Source organism: Seriola lalandi, unplaced genomic scaffold, assembly GCF_002814215.2.
Source record: "Seriola lalandi dorsalis isolate HSWRI2012SDOR001 ecotype SW California unplaced genomic scaffold, Sedor1 jcf7180002054680, whole genome shotgun sequence".
NCBI classification, from domain to species: domain Eukaryota; kingdom Metazoa; phylum Chordata; class Actinopteri; order Carangiformes; family Carangidae; genus Seriola; species Seriola lalandi.
In genome coordinates this window covers 2,030,948-2,052,335 of record NW_019525233.1, presented here as the reverse complement: position 1 = coordinate 2,052,335, position 21,388 = coordinate 2,030,948, and the positions used below count along the sequence as shown (strand labels likewise).

The 21,388-nt window shown below is 40.0% G+C and overlaps 1 protein-coding gene across 1 annotated transcript in view; it reads left to right on the top strand.

Moving 5' to 3' along the window:
• Nucleotides 1–8,768: 8,768 nt before the first annotated feature.
• mast4 (microtubule associated serine/threonine kinase family member 4) overlaps nt 8,769–21,388 on the top strand; it is a 91,871-nt gene continuing 79,251 nt past the window's right edge. The window contains 1 exon segment of the mRNA XM_023422259.2: nt 8,769–9,299. Coding sequence (XP_023278027.2) covers nt 9,096–9,299 — 204 coding nt within the window. The 5' untranslated portion in view covers nt 8,769–9,095.

Sequence of the window (21,388 nt, the reverse complement as noted above, 5' to 3'; positions counted from 1 at the left end):
GACAGTCAAACATCAACCTGAAGCAACAATAAGTAAAATAAATTTTTGAGTGGATGGGGGATCGACCTTTGTTCAAGTCACACTTGAACTGTTTTTAAAAAACAGAAAAAACCACAAAGAACCACTTATGACTCAAATAGTAACTAGTAAATAGTAACCCCCCTCCTTTACGATATCTTGAAAGGGCACTGAACTCTGAATTCATAGAAAGTTGCACTTTTAGCAAAAAAAGATTAGAGTCTCAAACGGTCTGTTTTCTTGCCGAGATCTTCCCTTCCTTCCCCTGTCACATGCTTCCATGAAGCTGAAAACTATCAGTGATTACTTGGGAGTATCTGCAACTTCAAGCCCAAACAAAAAAGATTTTTGACCATATATTAACTCAGAGATGTTTCTGTGCTTATTGTTACTTCCCTGGGATTTTTGACCTTCACTGTGCAGACTGATTGTTTGACAGTTTGACACCAGAGGGATGTTTTCACAGTCGTCTGCTGAAGGAGAAAGTCCCTCTGTGCTGACATTAAATCTGAGTTTAAGACGAGTAAGTACAGGCATTTTCTGACATCAGTTTGAAAGCTAATCATGGTCCAGTCTCCCACCTCTTGTTTCCAGCAATAAAACTTTTGAAGCAAAAAACATTTAAATATTCATAGTCTTACATTTTGAATAGAGCAGAAAGAGCAGATGTAATTTTAAAAAAAAAATGATTCAAAGTGCAGTATATTTTTACGTGGCTTGACTCGTTTGACTTTTAGTGAAAAATCTGCATTTTTGTGTTTTCTCTCAACTCTTTATAATTTTCACAGTAACGTCCACAGCTTCAAAAAACATGAATAACTCATGTGATGTGATCGACTACTAAACAGATCTCAAGGTTGTTTTCTCAACTGCCGTTTTTAACGTTGAACTTCAGCTATTAATAACTTAAACTTCTGTCCAAGTAAAGTTCCTCTAAAAGCCCTTAAACCCTTAAAAACCCTGTTAATCACTTTAGGCCTGATCTGAACTTCCCTGTTTTACATGAGTTTCACATAATAATCTTGAATTTAAGAGACGTCTTTCATCATTGTCTACAGGAAAGGTCCTACAATGATTTTATATTGTTAAGGACATGTGAGGGAACCCCTTGCTTAACTGGACAAGCTGGCGGTTGTGCTCTTGGAGCAGTGGGAGGTGTGTAAGAGCAGGCTGCACCTGTGCTTGGTTAGGAAAGTGACCCCAAACAGCAGGAACTAGAACAAGAGTGCACAGCAAGTTCATGTACTGTACGTGTTGTCATATGTATTTCAGGAGGGAGAAACTATTTGTACTTTTTGGTGCATGTTCCTCCTTCAGGGCTGAGCTGTAAACACACAGGAAGTTGAGTTCACACCTCACTGACTTCAGTTACTGAGCCTAAAGAATGTCATTAACGTTGCTTATCATGATTTCAATCTTAAGACTGTACTCGAACGCCCCACCAGCTGTGTTGCAAAGTTTGAACCTCTGTTATTTTTCTATGACCTTCATCTTTGTTTGCCCTCTGCCCGTGTCGTTCTCGATGTGTGCTGCAGTTTAAAAGGTCAACCGATCAGACGTGAAGGAGAAGAAGACTTTTTTGGGGAATTTTTTACCAACCTCAAACACGTAGAGGTTTTCAAAAAAGAGGAACTGAGAGAGGATCAAACATTTTCATTCAAAAGCAATAATCAAAATTAGAAAGAGAACATTAAAGATCTTTGCCACAGGAAACCAATTTCCGCTTAACAAGTAAATGCCTGCCTACTCATGTTTTTCTCGTGTGTAAATTTCCCCACCTTAACTTTTATCAGCCCTAAGATCAGCAATGTGCTCTAACCCACTTGTGGTCTACAAAAGTTGATAGATTATGTGGGTTTCTCTCACAGTGTTTTTGCTTTGAGGATCAAAATCCTTTGGTATTCTCTTAGTTTTACTTTGACTGCCCCTCCAGTGAGCAAACAAATCATTTCTAAAGTGAAATGGTATTTGGTTTTTCTGTTTTTTTTTAATGTTTACTGTAACAGGCAGTACATGGTTAATGATATGCACAATCAAAAATTTATTGTAAATTTTCATAGCAGCATTATAAAGCATTACAAAAGTGTACTCAAGGATTTTGTTGAAGACTTTATTTGTTTGTGATTGGTTGAAATGGAAGAAAACAGCTGCACAAATGAATACGATGAAAATCAAATTTTAAGTGACTTCCTGATGTTTTTTTTAACTACGTGATACCACTGTTGCTAACAGTTTCTCAATGATCATGAACGCTCCTGATAGTGTCCAGTTGAATCCACTCTTCATCTTCTCCTTTTAAGTAGAAATAAAATAAAATATAAATACAGCAAGTAAACAAGTACAATATATTTTAAAACAAAAAAATTATAAATTAATAATAAACAATTAAAACTTAGTTCTTAGGGTCAGAGCGTGTATTTGTTAGGTAATCCTATAATCCACACTTAACCTCGACAAATTGCACTTTGAATGAATAAAAACTCATTATTATGTCTGTGTAAATAATTTTAAATCCCAGTGCCTCATAGACAACAGTTACTTATTTTGTAATGGGAATTCACACAAAGTATCACTTCGATTAATTCAGAGTATTTCTTAGTAAACTCCAACAGTCTCTTGTCAGAAGAGAGCAGGGTCAAGACTGTGACAGACATTTTTATTTTGGGTCAGTTTCAGGCTTGTGCTTCAAAAAACAGTGAACGTTTGTTGTATCAGATTTAAAGCTCCTGCAGCTGAAGAGAGGATGTATGTTGTTTTGGGGTTTTTTTTCAATTGCAACGTCCACAGAACAGGAGGTCAGTTGCTTTTCTTTAACCTCCTTTCATCACCATCAGGAAACGGCGCCCTCCAGTGGAGAGTTAGAAGCAGTAGCATTTTCATGAATGTCTGTGAACAACAAAAGAAACCACAGTCAAACTGGGCGTCGCACAGTTAATGTCTGATGTTCACTGCTCTTTCTCTTTGACCTGGGGTTTCCTCGAAAACAACAATGTGAATTAAAACTGTACAGTCAAGTGTATAGAAACCATGTTTGTGAAAAAGAAACGCTGCTGACGATTAGTAAAGTCATTTACTTACTGTTGTTGTCATTATGATGTCATTATTTTGTTACTGACGCTTAATCAGGTAGGTAATTAGTAAAACTGAAAAATAACAGTACAAAATGAAAATCTTAAGTGACTGTTTTTACAGTTTGAAGAGAAGGAAATTCTGGTGTGAAATCAAAAATTTAATTTGCAATAACAAAACGTGTCAACAGCCATGCTAGCAGAAAACATGCTGATATTATGTTTAATGTGTTCACCATTTTAGCCTAGCATGTTAGCATGCTAACATTTTCTAACTAACCACGAAGTTCAGCAGTTCAATTTAATTGGAAAGTCATTAGTTTTAGTCACTAATTTTCTTTTTTTCTTTGCTATTTTTTCATGTCATTTAGGATGTGAATAAAACATCTTTGGATTCGCCATTTGAAAAGAGCCTTTTTGTAGCCAAGAGAAAAAAGACAGGAGGTGAGAGAGGTGACCCTGGGGGCATGACACTGGCCATATGACATTTACTTCAAGCAGTTTTAGCCTTTTAATGTCAGCCCAGAAGCTCCCAGGCCACAAGATACCAGTCTGAAAACATCCTCTGAGAATGGAGTGAGTCAGACAGCTCGGACCGCGCAGTTAAATAATGATGACAACACGTATCGCTGTATTTAAAATTTATATCAAGTGCCGTGTCATTGTCTGAGCCGGACTACTTAAAACAAGTGTCAGAGACTTTCAATGAAAATGTGATTCAGCAACTTCAGTAAAACAAGTAAAATACATTGACACTGACTTGACACTTGTTCCACTCACATTTTAAGTATTTTCCAAAAACAGACAAAGACAAAGAAAAAAAGAAGAATTTAGTGTAATAATGATCCCACGTAGGTGATATGTACATGAGTGCCACGTAAGTGTGAGACCACTGTTGACTCAAATAATCACTCCTTTACCATATATTGAAAGGGCACTGAACCCAACTGCAGACTGCTGTTTCTATCTTTGAACTTCAGCTATTAATAACTAAAACTCCTGTCCAGGTAAAGTTCCTCTGAAGTCCTTAAAGTCCTTTCAGTGAACTGTGGGAAGTGGTTTAAAATAATGATGACGTTGCTGTATTTAAAATTTATATCGAGTGCTGTCTCACCGTCTGAGCCAAACTACTTAAAACAAGGTGTCAGAGACTTTAAATGAAAATGTGATTCAGCAACTGGATGACCTCACATTTATTCCAAAAGTGGATTCAGTTGGACGGATGAGGTGGAAATGGACTTTAAACAAGCAGCAAAGATCAGTTCCAGCTTACTGAGGCGTGTGTTTCAATTAGCCAGGTGCAGGGAGGGGTTATGTTTCAGTTACCTATCAGTCATTCAGACGGTCCAGTCACCTGCAAAGTAATTATGTGCACTGACGACACCTCTAACCCAAGAAAATGCCCGCTCAGCCATGTCCGATCATGGTAAGTGAAGTGACTGGTGGCTGTGCAAAGATGTTTCATGCCAGCAGCTCTGCTCAGGCTGTACTTTGGCACACAGGGGCTTTGAGCTAATGTCACCATGACCTCCATCTCAGTTTAGCGTGTTAGCATGGAGGTATATGATAAAAAAAAAACAAAAATGGAGCAAATTTAAATTATAAGCTGATGAAAAGTCATTTCAATTCATCCTATGGTGAATATTAATGTCTGCGATCTAATTCATGGCAATCCATCCATTAGGTGTTGAGATATTTTGCTCTGAAACAAATTGGTGGACCAACAGTCTCGTCACTTGAACAGTGCTGCTAGCATGGCTAAGTATACGGGAGGATGTATAGTTAAATCACTTCATTACATTAATAAATCTCATTTAGTTAGAGACCCCAAAAAGAGCCACTGATGCTGACAGCAGTGTTGAGGCCGCGTATCGGGAGCGGTGAGCAGCAATTTCACACACCGGCTCTATCTGAATGTCAACGCTTTCTCGGGTGTTGAGACGTCAGATTGTCAACACTAGGTCAGGGACTGACCGTGTGTAATGGGCCCAGCACTCACCAGTTTGTTTACTCTCTGGAGCTCAGTGTACTGTGATATAATGTGGTAGATAGTGAGTCTAAAAGGCGGAAGCTTTTTTGAGGTTCACTGCGTATGGAGCTGAGGCTTAACAGGGAAGGATGTGCTGTTGATTGTAAACTTGTTGTGTGAGTTTATACTTTTAAGTCAGCTTAGGCAGAATGTGTGTTTTCTGTAATAGTTGTGGTTGTGTGTGTGCTCTCTGCTACCTGTAAAGTCTGAGAACTTAACTGACTCACCGGGCAAGTCAATAATTGTCATTTAGGATCGTCAGCTGATTTCCAGAACTGATATGGTATTAAATGGTTACACTCACCACTCACCGCCTCCTCTAAGCAGCTGACCGTGGAGCTGGAGCTGAAGCTAACTGATGCATACGAAGCGGCGGAGGCTATGAAAAGACATCCGTTCAGAAGAAGCAGTCAAGAGGAACTGTGAAAGTCAAGACAACATGTGGAACACGAAGGACACTTTGAGATAAGCTGCAGGTCCGCCGGGCACAAAGGCAAAGCAAAGACAAAACAATGTGATTGCACAGGAGGTGCAGGAAGGTTCAGCTGACACAGGCGAGGTGGTGCACTGATCCACTGTGCATTACAGAGGCAGAGACGTCCTGCAGTCAGTCAAGAGGGGGAAACTGAAAAGACACTGATTTCCACAGGAGGGCAATGATCTAAAGCAAGACCTCGCAATTCAGCATGAACTACAAGCTGAAGCTTTTGGAAAGTCCCTCACGTTCCCTTGACCTGAAGATCACTGAACATCTGTGGGTAGATCTTTAACATGCTTCGATAGCAGGACAGACTAAAATATCTCAGAACTGCAGTAGGAGCATGTGAAAATTCATCACTCAAGAACAGAAAGACACTCAGCTGCCACAAAAAAGTGTTTGCAAGCTTTGATAGCTTTTACATACAACTGTATAATCTAAAAACAGTCTCTTGTTGTGCGAATTGCTGCATTTTTAATGAACTGACTAATTTAATATGTACAGTTTCCTTAATAGAGGCCTAAGAGTGTTGTGTTTGCATCTTTACTACATAGAAAAGTGTCTTTTACTACTTTATCTTTCAATGATGTTCAATCCTAATGTCTTTTAGAATAGACAATATCAACAGTAAACAGTAAAAAAAAAAACATGCAGAGGAGTTGGAGGTACTTTTCCCGCCCTCAGTACTGCAGCCACTGCATGGAGGCCCATCATCCTCCACTAGTAAGGCATAGCAACCTGTATGATGAGAAAAACAATCATCCTGGACATCAGTTCCTCCGCACCTCACCCTCCCCCAGTGTAAATTATACGCTTACTTATGAACAGTTGATTTATCAGCTGAGTGACAGGATTAATGTGGTGGGAAATCTTGAGCAAACAACAGAAAGATGTTCCCTGGGTGTAGCCACTAACATCATACGTGGGTGTAAGTCAGTAATGATACTTTTACAGGTGGCAGAGGATCCTCCATGATTAAACTTGGTTGTCTGAGTAATTCTTCATTTATTTTGTATTTGAAAATCTATTTAACATAAATGCAGTAAATGCTAATGGCTGCGGTGCCTTTCCTTTTCCTCTTTGTCCTTGCAGATATTTGTGCAAGTGGGCCCTCTAGTGGTCCCTCTGCACGGTGTGGGGTGATAATCCTGTGGTACAGCTGGTATAGAGTATCCAGAGGGATGGAGTGAATTACCCGGAAAACACAATCAAGTTAAGACAAATACTTTCTTAGAAGATGAAGCTGTGTAATCTGAAGGCATGCTGCTGAACACGGATATGTTGAAGCCAGAAACTGCTGTTCTGGGAAATGTGTAAATTGTAATTTTCACGGCCCGAATGAGCGAAAATATTTCTGAGAACCAAAGTCAGATTTGATCAGGCTGCATGTGAGTGGAGAGTATTTGAAAGAGTGGATAAACAAATCAACCCACACAAACCCACACTTGCTGAAGGTTTCCACAGGTGAAGAACATATACTGTTTGATAAATCCTGGTATATGTGATGGATTATTTCGTCTCTGCACGCAGTTTTCTGCCTCACAATCATGCACATTCCACACTTTCACTTTCCTCATGAAGCTGCTGTCCAGGAGCCGTCAGGGGTTTATTGCCTTGCTCAAAGGCAGCGTATTATTTAGGAAGAAGAGAATGTCCTGCTATTAGTAATTACATTTAAATCCTTATACATAAGTACACACTCACAAGAGATATAAGAGATGCGGGCTCTGTGAACGTTTTTAAACACAAGCTGAAAACCTGTTTATTTAATTTGGCTTTTAATTAATTCTTTCATATTTTACTATTCTTACTGGCTTCTGTTTTTTTTTTCATTTACACATTTTTTTTTATCATCTCTCATCTTTCTAATTTCATTTTCCTTCTATTTGCCCTTGGTTTTATTGTACTATTTAATTTTTTTCATTGTAAAGCACCCTGAGCTACATCTCTTGTATGAAAAGTGCTCTATAAATAAAGTTTATTATTATTATTATTATTATTATTATTATTATTATTATTGTGGTACTTGTGCATTGTAAAGGAAAACATTGTCTGTTAAAATGAGCTCCACCTTAATTGCATTAACAATAATGATAAAATAATGTATATAATAATAACAGCCATTCTGCATCATGAATGAGAATGAGCTTCTCTCCAGTAAAGTTGTTTATTATTTTGAAATATATACATTTCTCACTCTATAGGCTCCACACAACTATGACAAAAAATCGTGCTCTATAATATTGTAAAACGTACAGTTTCACGACAGGCCCACTGAGGCTGCGCTGCTTGTACCAGCACCTCTCCACTGTTGTATTGGTACTTTGACTTCTTGCTATTTATTATCCTCGCCAGTGGATATTCTGCACACCTAAACATGGTTAAAACTGTCTCCTTGGTTTGGCAGCAGCTTTGATCTGATTGGTCCGCCCTCGCACGTTTTGGGCGGGGTTTATTTTGGGCACTAGGCTCTACTTGTGCGTTATGAAGTCAGTGACAGCATGGACTCACACTGCTTTGAAAGTCATGAGCTGTCTCTTATACACATCTTTATTATTATTATTATTATTGTGGTACTTGTGCATTGTAAAGGAAAACATTGTCTGTTAAAATGAGCTCCACCTTAATTGCATTAACAATAATGATAAAATAATGTATATAATAATAACAGCCATTCTGCATCATGAATGAGAATGAGCTTCTCTCCAGTAAAGTTGTTTATTATTTTGAAATATATACATTTCTCACTCTATAGGCTCCACACAACTATGACAAAAAATCGTGCTCTATAATATTGTAAAACGTACAGTTTCACGACAGTATTGAAAGAAAATGGCTGAAATATGCTAAGATTTCAGATTGTGGAGACTTTATTAAATGTGTCATGACCCTAATAACCACTACAGCTGCACGTGTTTCCTTCAGTTGCAGAGGTGGCCCACTGAGGCTGCGCTGCTTGTACCAGCACCTCTCCACTGTTGTATTGGTACTTTGACTTCTTGCTATTGATTATCCTCGCCAGTGGATATTCTGCACACCTAAACATGGTTAAAACTGTCTCCTTGGTTTGGCAGCAGCTTTGATCTGATTGGTCCGCCCTCGCACGTTGTGGGCGGGGTTTATTTTGGGCACTAGGCTCTACTTGTGCGTTATGAAGTCAGTGACAGCATGGACTCACACTGCTTTGAAAGTCATGAGCGACAAGATACACAACAAGGGGGTGGGCAACTTTTAAGTGAAGTGGAGACCTCAGCCGGGCGGTGAAGTTAATACCTAACAGACTCGATAAATATTTTTTAATCGATATATCTTTCAAAGTCGTGACTTTGTTTTTACTCGGGCTCAGAAAGTGGTGGTATCCTTTTATGGGCTCGCTCCTGGGGGGGAAAAAAAAGAAGTCACAGGTGTGTTGACAGGTTAATTAATGGCTGCGTTTCGTTTTGACGTCGCGTCTTGATGGAGTTGTCTCGGCTCGTGAACTGCTCGCATTTAGTTTGAAGCGATGGAGCACGAGCGCTTTTCGGCGTCTGGAAGCGGCGAGAGTCTGTCGTCCGGTTCCAACACCTTGTCGGAGGGTGAAGAAATAACGGCCGTCCTGCACATTAAAGTCTCCGGAGACGGAGGCGACAGTCACAACTCAGACTCTGGAAGTGTCAGCGGAAATACAGAGGAGACAGCAGGGGACGAAGAAGAAGAAGACGAGAAGGTAAACACAAACCACGAACACATCTGAAGCCTTTGAAGATGCAAATGTGCCTAACAAGAAGAATAAACAAAGACAAGGTTAATTTGAGGCGTGTCAGTAATCCGTTTAATACCCGCAGGCAGCGAGCAAAACACATCTGAAGACAGTAAACTCATTAATTTTCGGCCCCTGTTGCTGTCACAGTATTTGCAAACAACCACCTGTAACCAGCTTGGCTCGTGTTTGGTGGGTTTCACATGTCATGGAAGTCGGTGAGCAGCTCACAGTTGTAAGTTTAGTCCATGCTGTGTGCTCCTTTTGACTCCATTTACAAGTCACAACAATCATCATGCAGACTTGAGTCTGTCTGTGCAGTGTGTGAACGGCTGCACTGCTTGTTTTAACTTTCATGAGTCCACTCTCTTTCTGTCAGCTCAGTTGGATGTAGACTATATTTCTGTTGCTTGCATGTCATTCAATTGCTTAAATTCATCCCCAGTTTGTGCTTCTCCTGTATTACCATTACACTTCAGACTCTTCTAACCACCAGGATGGGAAAAAATATCTTGTCAGCTGCACAAAAATCATGACTTTTAACCCATTTCCCAAGTTGCGCATTAGTTTTCTAATCCAAACAAAGATGGTAGCCGGAAGTGGTGTACATCCTTGCTCAATTTTTTGTACATGAACCCAAACACATACAAAAGAAAAGTGATATACAGTCAGTGTAATGCAGTCCTGCAGTTAATCCTCTATTCATGAAGCTTCAAGCAAATGTTCAGTTTTCATTTTACTGAGAGGTATTTCTAATATCTAATATTTCTAATCTAACAGCACCACAACCTACATCTTCCAATAAAAACCCTTCAAGTTTAATAAATGCCTCTTTAATGGCAGGATTAAAGGCATTACCTAAAAGCTAGGTGTATCTAATAAACTGGCAGCTAAGTTTATATTGATGTTCCTTTCCAAGATTTTCTATTTTCATGCAAAAATAATGTTCTTGTTTTCTTGTTTAACCAAAAAGCAACATCATCTCTGGCTACCTAGATTTGTAAACTTGAGAAACAGAACTTTTAACAGATGGAATATTTTTATTAGTCTCTAAGGATTCTGGAAATACCTTCATAATAATGTTAAGTGTTGCTAAATCAGTTTTCAAAGATCGCTGTAGAAAAAATTGATGCTCTGCTCTGTGACGGTAATGTAAAAGTAATGCCTGAGAGGCACAGACTGGGACTGGCTGAGCTGCAGTCATTCAGAAGAGGGTGCAGATATTGTGGTGTTTACTCAGGAAACAGATGGGTGAAATGAGGAAGACAAAATCCATGTCTCAGCCTTTTAAGCCATATAACGCTACATGGATGCTTCTGCATACTGGTTTGACTGGCTCGGATGTGAACAATGCAGCATGATGCGTGCGAGGGTGTGTTTGAGTTTTCGAGAGTTTGCCAGACCCATAAACCTTTTCATCACGCAGCATGACTTTAGGCTGTAGGTGTGGTTGCCTGTCATCCTCTATGATGTCCAATATAAGCAATGGCAAAAGACAGAAAGTTGTGCAACGTTATCCATCCATTAATCCACACTTTTTTGACTCATGATATTGCAGATGTGATGCGTCAAGGCAGTAAAGCAATAGATAGCTCATTGCTGCTTTATGGCATGACACAAGCCCCTGTCATGAAACAGAAAACTGAATAATTGCTTTGTCATGCGTAGACCTGCAGACCAAATTTAATTTCCTGCGAGGGTAAGACAAGGATGGAATAAAACCATTTCATTATGGGTTTTCCTTTCTCCATGCTTTGTTAAATCGGTATTTGTAAACAGACTCTCCTCTCATGCCACGACATCCCCTGGAACATGCTCCCTGGGTGGTGTCATGTTTGCAAACAGTGGTGCTTTACTAATTCGGCTTGGCAACAGTTTGATAATCCATTATCTTAACAGAGCTGAGACACAGAGGATGGCAAAGGACTAAGTCTGATCTCTTATTTCATTTTCTCTCAAAGTGAATTATTCTGCACCATTGAAATAAATATATATTTGTTTATTTATTTTTTGGAAAGCAGATGTAATGTAATTTTGGTTTAATATGATATGTGTCCCAACAATAGTTTTACTAAAATGAAACCCAAATTTATTAGACTTTAAAAACATGCCTGCCCTCCTTCTGAGCCAGTGCGGCATGTATTGGATGAACCCTGTGGCCTCTTCTCCTCGTCCCTTTGAAATGTCAGTTTGAAGTTCATCTAAAACCGGTGACCTCTCCTACGCCGGCTACAAGAAGTGATGTAATTCGAGCCGTTACGCTGAACTAAATAGACGCCAACATCACAAAGCAGGTTAGATGACCTGTCAGCGAAGAGCTCTGCGGTGGTATTACAGTAGGGATAATCAGGGAGCTCTGAACTTTGACTTATGTTTTGCTGCTGCAGAGTTAAACATGGAAAGTCTTCAGAGTACTCAGATGACATCATGTTGACTGGCTCAGTTATTACTCTGCTTCCAGACTTAGCTCTGTGCAGTGTTTCAAGGAGTGCACTGCTTTCTATGGAGCTTCATGAGATTAATGCAAACTGTTTTGGTTTTTTTTTTTTTGGTTTTCTTTTGACGCCTATCTTCACAAAATCTCAGTTTCGTTGCATCTTTGTCCATCCCAGACATCTAAATCAGTCCAGTGTTGTGGGCAGCGACAAAGAACATTATCTACAGTCAGGACGAGATTATCCCACGCGTAATCCTTTCTTTCATGCACAAGATAAAATAACAGAAGTAGATTAAATTATTTAGCGCAGAGTCCAAATTTATTTTGGCCCAAGCTCACTAGATGTGAACTATCACTGTCAATTATGACATGTCTTTACAAGTTTGAGATCAGGAGTATCAGTAGTAGTTTCACCTTCTTTTCACTATCCAAATATTACGATAATGACATCATATTTTGGTCGTTGTTTTTCACTTTCATAAGATATGTTGCATGGTCTGTCCTGCAGGCTGGTGCTCAGCTTCTGTCTGTATATTTGTAGTGTGCTACTGCCGACAATACATTGTGATTTTCCCATCAGTCAGATTTAAGGTTTGTATTATTCCCATATATGCATCACAAAAGTCCTCCCTTGATACGCACGTTTGTAACAGTCCCACATGCAGTTCAAGCACAGAAATGTCTCTCAAATCATGTTTAAACAGTTGTAGATTTCACATAATACTCGTGCCCAACACATGAGTCTGACACGCTGCTTGCCAAGCTACACGATCTGTTAATGTGTTAATCATTGCATCCTTTATCTTTATACTGTCCTTCTGCTTTTAAATCCTCTCATAGTCATAAATCTTGTGCTTCATTTCTTCCTCTCATGTTGTGATAGAAGAGTACAAAGATTACCAGTTATTTATGTCTAATCCCACCGTTTCCTATCTTCTTGCATTTATATTTGTTGCTGCAATAACAAATGTGTTTCCCAAAGAGGATCACTAAAGATCAGATTATCCAGTGGTTTTCAGCTTGAAATGTCAGCTATGCATGATATTTGAAAGCCGTATTCCCACTAACACATGAGAAGTAATACGTACTCGAAGTGGGCCGGTCATTTTTGGCATAAATCACTGAACATCTTGTAACAAAAATGGCAGATTACTCTCAAGAGAATTACCTTTTCCTGTTCTTCCCACACGCTGGGCTTAGACTTTCAGCCTTGGCAAAGACTGCAGATGTCGGTGTGCTGGTTACTTGACAGTGAGGTGAATTATCTTCAGTACACAGTCTAAGCACCAACATAAACCGGATGACTTCCTAAGTGGTGGGGTAAGATCCAAAATATGTTGTGTCATGCACTGCTCATACTCACTTATAGCCAAGTGATTTTAAAGTGCCTGTATTCCTAAAAGAACAATGTGTCAAACAAGAATGTGAAAATAATTTGACTGCGTGACGAACCGGTGATGTGCAGCTCCTCTCGACTTCATCCCTCTTGTGTTTTGTCTATTTGCATGTGTTTTCTGAAGTCGCAGTGCGCTGAGCTCTCAGGGCCACCATATGTGTTGGTTAACTCTCACCGCTCTCATAGGTCTCTGCAGCAGCAAGCAGCTAAAAACCTGCTGTACACGACCTGCTCAGGACCAAATAGGAGACAGATAATATTAGAGATTAAAATAGTGGAACATTTAGCAGCTAAAGAGACCATCAACCAAACAGAAAGGAGAGTCAGTATTGGTCTTACATTCACCAAGCAGCTGGCAAACATGACCCCAAATGAATGATAATGTTGCTCCGTACCTGCTGGATGTGTAAATAAAGTTCACCATATCAGCTTAAAAGGTGGCTATATTTAAGCAGCAGCAGAAAAATGCAGTGGTAAAAAGCTGTGAACTCTGACATGAATGCATATTATGAGGGAGTTAAAAAACTAATTTTGGGCAGCTACAATATTTTTTCAATCAACTTTATTGTACATTAAAGAAGGTTTCCATTCATCTTTATCTGTCAGCCGACTGGCAGCTGCTGTCAACTGTTAGATTCAACCCTATGTTTGCCCTTGCGTGTGCATCACTCTGAGTGGTGCGCTGTACGGAGCTGCACCAGCCAAATAACTAATTACTAACGTTAGATGAAGTGAAAAACAAACAGCGCACCTACATGGGGAAAGAAAATGACTTCACTCAAATGAAGTATCTTTCTCAGCGCTTTCCTGTGGAGCAGTTTGGTTTAAGCAGACACTCCTCGGCAGTGCGTAATGTTCAAGTTTGTTCAATGAGGACTAACCATGTGTGACACTTGGCACTCGGCAGACCGCATTAACCGCAGGATTAAAACAGCTAGAAAGCTCTGTTGAATTGGAGCTGCTCCGTTTAGATTAGCAGAACGCTCATTTATCTCACGAAAGACATGTTCATTTGGTCGAGCTGTTTTTAGCTTCTGGAGAGAGTTTTGTTTGTTTACACAATGTCTGTATATGAGGAAAAAATGTTTTTACTAGTGATGAAAACATGTTATCGTTATCTCATTAATAGTTTGACATTGTATTCAATCATCATCATCTAATTTCAGCGTCACCGCTGTGTTATGTTACTGATGATAATAATAGACCCTAATACTGCGCCACAAAAGCCCCGCAATGAATCCTCCTTCATGAGGATTAAAACGTTCAGTCAGTCTGTTTTGCTTTATCCCAAAGAGCCTGGACATTGTAAACATTTGTCGGGTTAAATGTGGCCACTGGTCTTGGTTGTGTTTGCTCTTCTTATGCAATGCGTTGACTTATTACACACACTCATTGTTTTTATTCTGTATTTCCTGTTGTTAACTGTTACACTGCAACAAGCAAAGTGTCATTAACAAACTGCACAGTTCAAGTATCTGCAAGTTGTTCTTTATACATTACTGAGATTAAACTCAATGGAAATTCACATTCATCAGACTCTTCTTGAGTGCTTATTAAGAGTCGTGTTTATGGTTCTTATAGAGCATCCGAACTTGGCAGGAATAGTCAAGTAAAGGTTTATCCCCTTAAGCCAACTACTTAGGTGTGCTGGCTGCTGGGTTGGACGGGCTGTGTTCAGTGCAGTATGAGAAAACAGTGACTCAGTTGGCACACACTGATGTCATTCTGCTCATGGACTGTTGTTGTAGCTTGCACTGTTGTGTGGCTAATGATGTTCCAGGCGATGGAAAAGTAGATGCGAACTTGATGATTCGACTGAAGAACAAAGATTAAAACTATCCAATGTCACTGCACGTGGGAATTTGTAATTAATTCCTAATGTTAAACCATCAAGTCTGTATCTACTTTCTGCCGTCCGTCTCAATCTGACATAATCCTTGGTTGGCAAATTGGTTTATTCTATTAGGGCCTGTTCGCAGAAGTTGGAAGGGCAACTGTCTGTCACGTGTTGCATTAGTGCTTGCGTTTATACCAATATTTGTTTCTGTTTGACAATGTTTAACTCTGTGTCGCCGTGTGGTCGTTCTAACCTCGTGGTGTGCCCCTAAATAAGCAGCCATTTATTTAAGCAGGCAGCGAGTCAGCGTGATTAGAGGGACATCCAGTGTCAGTGTATGCTCTTGGGCTAAGAGGATTAACACAATCTGGTTAAGACCCTTTTTACTCCTCCTGTGGACTGCGTCTCTCCAGGATCCATCTTTGATTTTTGACTCTTCTGTCCTCTCTCTTTTGTGCGTGAACATGTCTGCGTTTAACCAAACCTGTCTGTGATGACTGAGCAGTCTTCGTAAGTTTGTTGGTACCTTAACAAAATGTCTCTCGGGAGGAATTTACCTGTCGGTCAGCGTACATCATCGGAGGGAAGCAAGGTAAGAGACTGCAGCTGTTGATGCCTCCGATCGGATGGATAAGTAGGGTAAAGCTGAGGTTCTTGTAATGTGTTTTTTGCACATTGTCACCTTAATGAAGGTAGGATTCATTGTAGCACGGTTATATTTGACTGTATTAGTTTTAGCAATGTGCACTGGCAAGAATCTGGATACATTCACCTTGAAAAATAGAAGCTGTTATTTACAGTTTAGAAACTGGTTTGTTTCAGAATCATTGCTGAATCAGAGGCACGTATTCAACCCTAGTTGAGCTGTTACACAACCCTTTAAAGATTTGTTCTGCTTGCATTTTTACATGACTTCATTTAGTTTTGTTTTTCATGGCGAACTTCCCAGATGCTCAGCGGTTCCCTGGCCTAAGACCTATCAGTGCATCAGATTTTAGGGCATGTGTCTGACTCTGATCATACGTTTAATCTTGAAGGTACTCTACTCGAATGCAGGAAAACATGATTTTCTAGGTGGAAGAAATAATGCATGGTTTTAATTCTTCACAGTGCTGAAGTTAATAAATCTCATCATAATGAAATGTATGACATTGGAGAAGGAAAGGATCATGTCAACACAGGAAACTGAATTCCCCTGAGAGCCCACACAGGGTTCAAATACTCAAAGATTTTCCTTTAGATAAAGTGAGGACAGTGGCGCTCACAGGACAAAAAATGAAGTGTCTTATCAGGTGAGTGAAATGTGGAGCACCCTGTGGAGAGGTTTTTTATCACAAAGAGTCATTTGGGTTTGAGCCGTGAGACTTGTCAAGTGTTTCGTTTTCTTCATGAGTAAACACCAAGATCCTCAGAGCAGAGAGCGGGGGAAGAGAGGTTCAGGCCCGACTGGAATTCGGGGAGAGTTGAACAAGACAGATGTTGGGTGACGAGGTCGGCCAGCGCATAGTTTGCTCTACTGCAGTTCACCCTGAGAAAAAGAGCGATGAGCATGTCCTCTGTGTCAAGAGTTCACTGAATACAGTTCACAAAGATGTAAGCATTGCATGAAATGGCCATCGCATTATATAATCACACAGAGTGTTTTTCTTTTGGAGGTTTGTAAGCCGCTGAAAGGGAAAGAGGAAAAAATATCTCGGTTTTTAGTGTTTACAGAGGCAGCAACAACGATCCTTCTCAAATATATTTCTTCAAATAGCTGCCAGTTTGCTAAACCCCTCCCCCAAGCAGCAGTCGTCCAATCATAGCTTAGTGACCGTAGTTAGGCTTTGGATTCCTCCACAAACCTAAAGCCTGATGCGGATACAGTTTGAGTGATACTCGGCATGTAAGGTGTGTGGAGGTCAGTGTCTTTTATTTAACTTTTCCAGAACCAAACACACGATACCAGATAATAAGCATGGATTAAAATGTGCGTTTTTCTGCTCTAATGGACGCTGCAGTTGTTAGAATGTACTCACAATAGTAATAGTAGTGTTACATTCAAAGCCAAGGGGCATATCATTAGATAACTACATTAGTTTATGAGGTTACAGGTTGTCCTGGTCATGATAGCACAGTCTCTGTGTACACTGTGTGCAGGCAGTCCTGAATGCTGTCCATTTAGAAAGAGCTTGTCCTGGTTTTTTTTTTTTTTTTATTGGATTTGGGGAAATTTACACTCCAGCACCTCTGGCCAAAGTCAGTTCATTTTCACCCTAAAAGCCTTTTTTTCCCCTCTTGTCACATTGTGTGAAAACACACAGTTTGAAACATACAAACAAGTTGGGAAGATAAGCAGCCAAACAGGATAAAGTAAGGGAAAAATAACAGTCTGATTTTTGTATTCTTACTCATCACGATAACAAGAGTAGGACTAACTACCTCCATACAAGAACAATGCTTTGACTTTATTTCCATGTCTTCTGAATGGATCATCATGGAGGGAGGATGCTGACTGTTCGTCTGGGGCTTTCAGTCTTTTATCATGATATCACACGTAGACATCGGTTGCATAATTAAGACCCTTCTCACAACATTCTTGTTGTATAACGAGTCTGCTCGAAATGTGAAAAATTCAGTTTTCAACCAACTCATGGAGGTAACGTTAGCTGAATTAGCGAGTTAGCTCCAGCTGATAAAATCTGGGAACTGTGTAACAGATAAAAAATCCAAACTGATGTGGACAAACCACTGTTTTCACACAGAATTATTTATGTCACATTCAAGCAGCTGTGCTCAGATGAGCTGATTGTAGAGGGCTGTGGTGCTTCTCGCTTCTGTCCCTGATTATCCTGTTGAACCATGAAGCATCAGTAACAATAGACCCTTTAATCTTGTGGATACTTGTTATAATTACGCAGTAACTGAATTTGAATCAGTATGTTTATATAAATTAGAATAAATCATGTTTAATGGTGCTGCTACGAATCTGAAAAACAACCCAGAGAGGGGATACGGTTCAACAGAAATAATAATAATTATAATTATTATAATAATAATAATAATCATTGCTGGGAGGCTTGTTATTTATATTTATTGTTAAAACTCATTACTTAGTAAGCAATATGGAAAATGACTTTGAACTTAATGGAATGGAAGTTGAATTACCTTGGCTTTGGTATCTAGTAAAATACCAACCTTGAGAAAGTGAGGTTATGTCTGTGATGCCACTCTTGAATGCAGACACATGAGAAGCTGCAGATTTTGGCTTTAAAATCTGCATCTTGTCATGTTTGTGTTATTCATTGTAAACTTGATCCATATTGTGTACATCCCTTTGAAAACCAAACCTAAATTACAGCAGGGGGGAATTCTTGATGGTCTCTTTTTCTGTGACAATGCTCAGTCGACTTTAATATTTTAGATTATTTTAGATTAGTGTGTGTGTGTGTAACATGCACATGTGTGAAAAGTGTGACTTTATTATTACCAGTCCTCGTTATTCTCAGTTGTTGGGTAGGAAAGCATGTGATAGAGAAACAATGGCAGGGGCAGTGAGGGGCAGGGGAAGGACAGCGATGACTGGAAAGAGGTTAGGAGTAATGCCTATTGATGTATGGGGTCTCTCTTCCTGTTTTACTGTAAATGTGTACTCATTGTATCTTAGCAACCAGTTATAGACACCAATAACAATCTGTTCCCACTTGTAAAAGGTTCCTTTCATCCATCTCCAGTGAAGTGATAAACAACAGTTCAGCACAAACTCTTCAAGTGGAATCAATGTCCCGGGGTGTGAGTACGTTTGCTCACTCTCCCTTTTGTAAAGCTGCTTTACATTTTTTCTTTTAATGTGGAAATTGTGACTCAAACCACTTCAGCCACGCTTGTAAGTGAAGCGTATACAATATGCTTTATTTGTTGTTGTACAAAAGTATCGAGAAAAACATCAAAATGAGTGTTTATGTGTTTGGACTCGTGTTGTTTTCGTAGCCAGGCCTGATGGTTTAGTAACATAAACCACATAAAGTATGTGAAGACCACAGAGTTTTCCTCGGCCGGGACTTTTGGAGTGTTTATTACTTGACCTTGGGGACGGGTTCCCTTGCTCTTTCACTCATACATTTGCCTGTGTAGGATATACAGCTCTTCCTGCTGCTCTGTTTTTGTTTGGGTTGTGTATTTGTGGTTGTGTGTATGTGCTTAGTGCTTGTGTGTTATACTGGTATAGAAAACGGTTCTCGTCTCGGTAGCTGAATGTCTTTTCCCACCTCCAGTGCGTTCACTCTTTGTTGTCTTGGCTGATAAACCTCGGGTGTTTGCTCGGCTGTCTATGCTGCCACAGCTCCCTTTCCTCCTTGGTGACTCTTGGTATACACCCCACATACTGTATTAACTGGTATTTGTTTCTATTTTTTTAGTTTTTCTGTACTTTCTCCTGCACATTGTGTGACTTGACTTGACTTCCCTTTTTTCTGTGCTTGGCTCTTTACTTATGGCTCCTTATTTCCACTGATGCAATAACAGCCTTTTATTGTGTATTTACATCATTTGACGGTTCACTGGCAGCCTGAAGTTGTCTGAGGATTATTAAAGATAGTGTGAAAGGTGTGACCTGTAGCGATGAACCTATAGAGAATTGTCACCTGAATCTGTTTGACGGAGCTTTATATTTCAGCTCATTGTTCAGCCGTCCGCTCGGCAGGTGTACTGTTCTGGCTCACATCCACCGCTCTTATAGGATTGTTTTTCAGCTACAGCAGGCACCTGCTTTACGTGCAGAAGGCACCACATGTCAGAGAGACACAGTTAGCAACTAGATGGTGAGATATATTTCCCTCAAGAGTAAGTAGAGACCATAAACAGAGTTAAAAGAGAGTGAATATTGTAATAAAGATTCATCAGGTGGCCAGAAACATGACTCCAAATGAACGATAAGATTGCTGTGTAACTGCCAAATGTGTAAACAGGTAACTGTTGGCAACAAGGTCACCATATCAACTTAAAAGGTGATGATATGTGTTCACTGAGATCAGTTATTGCCGATGCAATGTATTAGTGATTAGTTTAACACATTATCTTTATCTGTTGTTGAGTGATGGAAAATATTAACAACAGAAAGGTGTTTGGTTCAAGCTAAACGGTTATTGTGGTTAAGATGGTGTTGTAGATCACAATCCGCATCCGCATATCAGACTGTACAATCTCATGTGAAGTCAGGTTTGTTGTGTAAATGGTAGACTTCATATTTACTATAGAAATTATGCTGGTGTGATGGTAAATAAATAAGACGGTACAAATACAAAAATAAAGCCTTTTTTTTCTCACACATTCCACACAGGTTCAGGTCGCACCATCTTTCAGTCGGTGAACACAACAGACTTTGCGTGTTGTGCAGTCCACCTCCTTTGTTTCACTTGTTTGCTGTCTGCTCTTTGCTTTGACAACAGAGGAGTGTTGGTACTGTCCACTGTGCGTGAAGCTGAGGGAGGGATGGAGGAGGGAGGATGGAGGAGGGAGGAGGGAGGGGCAGATCAGGTTTGATCTTGCTTACAGGAGCTGCGCTGCAGGGAGAGAGGAATGGTGGTAGGTGAAAGGGCACCGGCTGCTGCCAAAACTGCAGCGTGTGTGCGCTACCCACTGTGCACACTGCAAAGCAGACTGTGATTGGCTTACTGCAGTGTTTTCTATGTAACCGAGTAGGCATTTAAAGGGCTTACACCCACTGTCAAAATCAATGCAGATGTTTTGCACCGGCAGAAATTTAACTAATATCCTTTAATAACAGAGCTTCTTGCACAGCTGTCTTATGATATAACATAATGCACTGAATTTGCAGTATGGGTTTACCTGATCAACCAGATGATCGTTCCTAATTGGCTGATAACGACGTACAAACTCAGCTGAGAAGAAATCAGATGAAACTCTGACCGGCTTTGGCAGCGCTCTAGTTTCCACAGGCTCAAATTTCTGCTTTGTGCATCAACCAAGTCGGGAGGACGAAGGCAAAAGGTTGCACGGATTACAAAGCTTACAGAGTTGTGTTTGTTGTGCTGCACGCTTCCTCATTAGCTATTCTGTGCAGGCAGTAAGAATAACCCCAATGGTCTCAGTTTAAAAGAGCCATGTGTTTAACACTGTTGGAAAGAAATCTTTTCTGTATCACATGCTGCTCCTCGAGTGCCCCCCCCCCCCCCTTTTCTCATTTGAAAATATTGATTATTTGATATTTCATGTTTGCATTGTCAAATGAAAGCAAATGTCAGACTAGACTGGAAAGTATTGCACGCCTCCAGACTTCAGACTCTGAACCCAGAACACAGATAAGCGAGATACTGGCAGCTGATTATCTGACTTCCTTTTATGAGTTGAAAGTCAAGTGCCACAAATAATCACTATGTGACCTGATC